Source organism: Cebus imitator, unplaced genomic scaffold (genome assembly GCF_001604975.1).
Source record: "Cebus imitator isolate Cc_AM_T3 unplaced genomic scaffold, Cebus_imitator-1.0 Scaffold367, whole genome shotgun sequence".
NCBI lineage: Eukaryota > Metazoa > Chordata > Mammalia > Primates > Cebidae > Cebus > Cebus imitator.
This window is the reverse complement of record NW_016107682.1, coordinates 2,180,557-2,186,359: the sequence shown is the minus strand read 5'-3', so window position 1 is coordinate 2,186,359 and position 5,803 is coordinate 2,180,557. Positions and strand designations below refer to the sequence as shown.

Here is a 5,803-nt window from a genome sequence, read left to right as displayed (position 1 = left end):
TGGTGGCACACACCTATAACCCCAGCTAATTGGGAGGCTGAGGCAAGAGAATTGCTTGAACCCAGGAGGCAGAAGTTGCAGTGAGCCAAGATTGTGCCACTTCACTCCAGTCTGGGTGACTGAAAAAAAAAAGTTGACACCTTTTGGCCAATGATATTTCACATCACATGGTCTCTACTGCACTTCAGCAGAAGTAAAATCTGTGTTGCACTTTAGTGAGGATAGACTGAAGATTTGCATTACACAAATCTGCTTAGGTTTTCCAGAAATAAGGGAACTTTCTTCAAGTCTTCTCTTCTTCTGTCAGACTTTTTTTTGTTTGTTTGCTTTTGTTTTTGAGACAGAGTCTCATTCTGTTGCCCAAGCTGGAGTGCAGTGGCGCAGTCTCAGCTCACTACAACCTCCACCTCCCGAGTTCAAGTGATTCTCGTGCCTCAGCCTCCTGAGTAGCTGGGGTTACAGGTGCGTGCCACCACGCCCAGCCCATGTTTGTATTTTTTTTAGTAGAGATGAGGTTTCACCAGGTCGGCCAGGCTGGTCTTGAACTCCTGACCTCAAGTGATCCTCCACCTTGGACTCCTAAAGTGCTGGGATTACAGGTGTGACCCACTGCACCTGGTCAGAGAACATGTTTTAAAATGCAAATTTGCTTAGGAAAGGAAAGACAGCATGAGCCAGTAGTGTGTCCCTACCTGCCAGAATTCTACCTGCTAGCATCCCTGCCTGTCCAGTCCCTGCCTCTTTAAATGACACTGATGAGGTTTTCCTTGGATGTGGTTTTGCATGTGGGGAGAGTGCACACCTTCAGTCAGGGCAAGGGTGCTGTTCACACAGTCTGCAGCCTTTCCACCATCTGGGCCACTTAGGTGTTACTCTTTTGCCCTTCCCAATACTCCCTCTTCTTCTTTACAGCATTTGTCCTTTTATTTTCCTATTTCTTTCTCTAATGACCCCCAGACTCAGCATTCTGAAAGGACACTGTCCCTACAAACCTGATATAAATCCCCAGAGGTTTTTCTTTATTTTTTGAGACAGAGTTTTGCTCTTGTTGCCCAGGCTGGAGTCCAATAGCATGATCTCAGCTCACCACAACCTCTGCCTCCAGAGTGCAAGCGATTCTCCTGCCTCAGCATCCCAAGTAGCTGGAATCATAGGCATGAGCCACCATGCCCGGCTAATTTTGAATTTTTAGTAGAGATGGGGTTTCTCCTGGTCAGGCTGGTCTTGAACTCCTGACCTTGTGACCTACCCACCTTGGTCTCCCAAAGTACTTGGATTACAGGAGTGAGCTACCACACACTGGTCCCCAGAGGTTTTTGTAGCTAATCTAATTTTTCATGAACCCAAAATTCTGGGACCAGGATATAATGAATGATTCCAAATATCCTGTGTGGGATGGAAAGTATGAAAGATTACTTTGAGAAAATCAGAATTTTCTTTTAAAAAGGCATTTTCTGGCTGGCTGTGGTGGCTCCTCCCTGTAATCCCAGCTTCTGGGGAGGCTGACTGTTTGAGCTCTGGAGTCTGAGACCAGCCTGGGCAACATGATGAAACCCTGCCTCTACAAAAAAACACAAAAATTAGCCGGCATGGTGATGTGTGCCTCTAGTCCCAGCTACTTGGGAGACTGAGTTGGAAGGATTGCTTGGATCTGGGAGGTCTAGGCTGCAGTGAGCTGTTATCATACCACTGTGCTCCAGCCTGAGGGACAGACCGAGACCCTATCTCCAGAAAAAAAAAATTTTTTTTCCATATTCACAGAAGCAGTTACAGTAGCTTATAAACGTTCTGTAAAATGTGCACATTGCCTTGAAAAATACTGTTAATCCAGTATTCCTGAAACAAATATAAGTTACTCAGAGTTTATGAAACTGGTGGAAATCAAGACCATCTGCAGATGTATTTCGGTTGTTTCCCTTTCAGTTTCCTGTAACCTGGCTGTCTTCTACCACGATCCTATTCATGACAATATCAACTGCCTCCATATTCACTGCCCAACACTGAAGAGCTGCATATTACAGCCTGGAACCAGTGCCATTTTGTACAACATAACAGATGGTAATGATTACATAGCTCAAGACTTTTGAAGAATGCTGGTAATACTCTAGTAGAGGCATATAGCTGAGAAACTGGGTAGCAATAGCCGTATTTGAGTCCCTAAAATCACATTTTCCAGTGAACTTTGCAAAAATGTTGGATAACTAGGACAGAAAACTGAAAGAAAACTTTCCTTAGTTTGATGTGTTCAGCAAAGAGTTCACTCCAGATTATAAATCATATGTGATAAAACAAGGGCTTACTGACTATATATTAAATGAATCTCAAGAACTCTCAGCAAAGCAAAAGGAAGCATTTCTCCTGCAGTGGCTGAAAGTGCCATTAGGAGATAAATAAGATGCTAATGGCAGTTGTGAGGGCCATGGACACTGCACACAGGATTCTGTAAAGAGGGATGTCAGGCTCAGGGAAACTTACCACCGTGTGCTGACATACATTAGCACATCATTGGTCCTCAAGATAACCAGTGTATTTTATTTTAAAAATATAAGTTTTGTGCCCATGTATGTAATCTCAGGGGGTAAATTAGTGACCATAAAATAAGAGATTTTTGCCATCCAAAAGCAAAGGAGATACATTTCTTCATCAAGCTGTATGTATTGAACACCTGATGCTCCAGGCTAGAATCAACACTTTGGAAGATTGCAGCCATATCTCTGCCCTCAAGTCCCTTTAGAATCTAGTTGATGTGACAAGTCTTACAATTAGTGTTAAGACACAACTAAATACAAAAACGCGTGAAGCTGCCTCAGTGCAAAGTTTCAAAGAAGGGGACGCTGGTGACAGCCTGTGTATTCAGAGGAGGTTCATGGGAGAAGCCAGGCAGAAGCAGCAGCTAATGAGTTCTATATTATGCCACAGGGAAGTAAGCAAATAGGTCCGGCCACAATAAGGAGACATGAAGTTGCAATGAGAATATGGCTAAGATAAGGTAGAGACAGGTATCATAAGGGCCATGGACAGAGTAGAGTTTTGGTTTGACTTCGTCAGAAACAGAGAACAAGGGCATTTAATGAAAAAGCATGTGAAGTAATAGCTATTTGTCCTAATCCAGGACAATTATATGAAGGTATTGATAAGAAACTCTGGTCAGGAAAGCATTAGAGTCTGCCAAAGTGACTGTAGCTGAAATGAAGAGAAGGGATAATTACCTTGGGAAGATTGAATAAGGACTTAGTCACCTTTTAAATAAAGGAAATGAAGAAGTAAGTGGAGTCAAAATCACTTTGCAGATCTGAGTGCAGTGGCTCATGACTGTAATTCTAGTACTTTGGGAGGCTGAGGCAGGAGGACTGCTTGAACCCAGGAGTTTGAGACCAACCTGAGCAACAGAGAGAGACCCCCAACTCTACAAAAAAAAAAAAACTAGGCAGGTGAGGTGGTGGCGTGCCTGTGGTTGATCCCAGGTACTCAGGAGGCTGAGGTGGGAGGATCACCTGAGCGCAGGAGTTCACAGTTACAGTTAGTTATGATGGCACTATCACACTCCAGCCTGAGTGACAGGTGTCTCTTAAAAATAAATCACCTTACAGTGCAGATTTCAGTGTGGGTGATGGAAGAAGGATGATGCCAATGAAGGAGACAAGGAGGTAGAGGTAATGATTTTGGCTTTGGGCATATTAAGGGATAATGTAAGAGGTCTACATGGAAACCTCCAGTAGAACACTGGATAAATGAGATCAGAGCTCAAGAAAGAAGGGAAAACATAATGATAGGAGTTTCAATGCCATTAATGTAGTGGTGCCAGTTGAGCACAATCTCAGTTGTGTGTGTTGGAGGGGAGGGGGCAGTGAAGAGAAAATACAGCTGAAGAGCAAGGACTGAAGATTGTGGAAACCACACAACCAGGGAGGCTATACAAGAGAACCAGCAAAAGAAAGCAAAAGTGAGAGGCAGGAAGTCTGGGGAAAAATGTCAAGGGGGTCCAGGGTCCAGGGAATCATAGGAGAAGAATTTAAGAAGGTGGCTGGCAGTATCAAGGACAAGAGAGAATCCAAAGCACGGAGATGTGAGTGATCAGGAAGTAAGAAAACAACTGAGCACCTCAGAAGCAGTGGATGTTGACATGTTTGCAGAGAGAGAGAGAGAGAGAGATCACTAGCAGGGACCACTAGAAAGCTGTTGAGAGTTTTTTCTCTTCTCCTTTAAAGACAAAGCAGTATTTGTTCATGTCTGAAGTCAGAGGGAAAGGAGCTAGTATGCAAGGGGGAAATACTAAAGACAAAGCAAGACCCTCAGAGGTCAAAAAGGGATGAGACTTAAGGCTTTGCTAATGATTTTGCTTATAGTCACTCTTCTCAGGTTCTATTTTGTTTAACTTGATTTAAAGATGCTATATTGCCGGGTGCAATGGCTCCTGCCTATAATCCCAGCACTCTGGGAGGCCAAGGAGGGCAGATTGCTTGAGCTCACAAGTTCGAGACCAGCCTGGGCAACGTGGTGAAAACCTATCTCTACAAAAAATACAAAAATTAGTGGGGCATGGTGGCTCATGCCTGTAATCCCAGCTACTCAGGAGATTGAGGTGAGAGGATTGCTTGAACCCAGGAAGCAGAGGTTGCAGTGAGCCAAGACCACACCACTGCACTCCAGCCTTGGTGATAGGGCAAGACCCTGTCTCAAAAAATAAATAAATAAATAATAAATGCTATATTGTATCTCAAATGGTTATTGTTTCTACAGCTGTCAAAGTAACATTCACCACTGTACAAAAACCCTAACAGACATAAAGCCTTCTCCTTGAGTGTAATCTAATTTGTTCATTAAAAAAAAAAAAAAAGTGTTTTAGAAAGTTAAGATAAATTCAAATGTAGCCAGTACGTTTGGAAGGCTTTCAGAAGTATGCAGTATTAGAATGTGAATTTAGCTTCATTCAATAACTCACAGTGGCAAAAGCCAGCCCTTCTCCAAACTGTGCTTTAAGGTTTTCACTTTGAAAGTAAAAATAAAATGAATGATGCCTTATTTATTTTTCAGGTATAGATCCGGACTTGCTGGTTTTTGATCAATCTACCATGTATCTAAATACTCATTCTTCATCCAGTAGATGGGACAGACTAAGGATTCTAAAAACTGTAAATTTAGATAAACCACAAACCACTGTGATAAACCATATGCTGCCATCCACAGAGGCTTCACCCTCAACCACACATCAAGATTTGGTTGTAAACACAAACAGTACCAGCTATTCCAAAGAATTAACCACAGATTTTTGGGCAAGATTCACTTCCCTGAATGACTCCATTATAAAGGTAAATATGGTGTCACCAAGTTCTGATGTAAGCAGCAATCCAGATAATAAGACGATTTCTCCTTTCTTTGTACCCATAGACACAAAACTTTATCATATGCCTGTTCAATCCCGACTCAATAGTAGCAAACAATTACTGAACAAAACCAAAGGATACAATAGCAGAAACCACACATCTGCAAATGAAGATGAGGTATCTGCTACTTCAAGGACCTGGCTGGCTTCTGTGGCCCTTTGCACCTCTATCATCTTTCTGAGCTGTTGTATAGTCATCCTGGCATCTGGATGCTGTAGAAAGCAGCAGGGCCAGTATAAACTAGGACACAGAAAATCAGAATCCTAGCAAATTAAAAACTGTAACCATATGAACAACTCTTCATAGTAAAAGGTGTAGCAAGAGTTTATGCTTTCAAGGATATCATTTTTAGTTTTGTGTAAGAAAGGGCAGTTTAGTTAAAAAAAAAAAATTAGGCTGGTTGTGGTGGTTCATACCTG

General features: G+C 42.5%; 1 protein-coding gene across 2 annotated transcripts in view; it reads left to right on the top strand.

Moving 5' to 3' along the window:
• MANSC4 (MANSC domain containing 4) overlaps positions 1 to 5,803 on the top strand; it is an 8,723-nt gene extending 2,920 nt beyond the window's left edge. Inside the window, exons 2-4 of one of the 2 annotated variants that reach the window (XM_017507083.2) lie at positions 1,924 to 2,058; positions 5,035 to 5,309; positions 5,389 to 5,460. In XM_017507083.2, coding sequence (XP_017362572.1) covers positions 1,924 to 2,058; positions 5,035 to 5,309; positions 5,389 to 5,448 — 470 coding nt within the window. In that variant the 3' untranslated portion in view covers positions 5,449 to 5,460. Of the gene's footprint in view, positions 1 to 1,923; positions 2,059 to 5,034 lie in introns of both variants that reach the window. The other variant, XM_017507082.2, reaches the window with a different exon arrangement.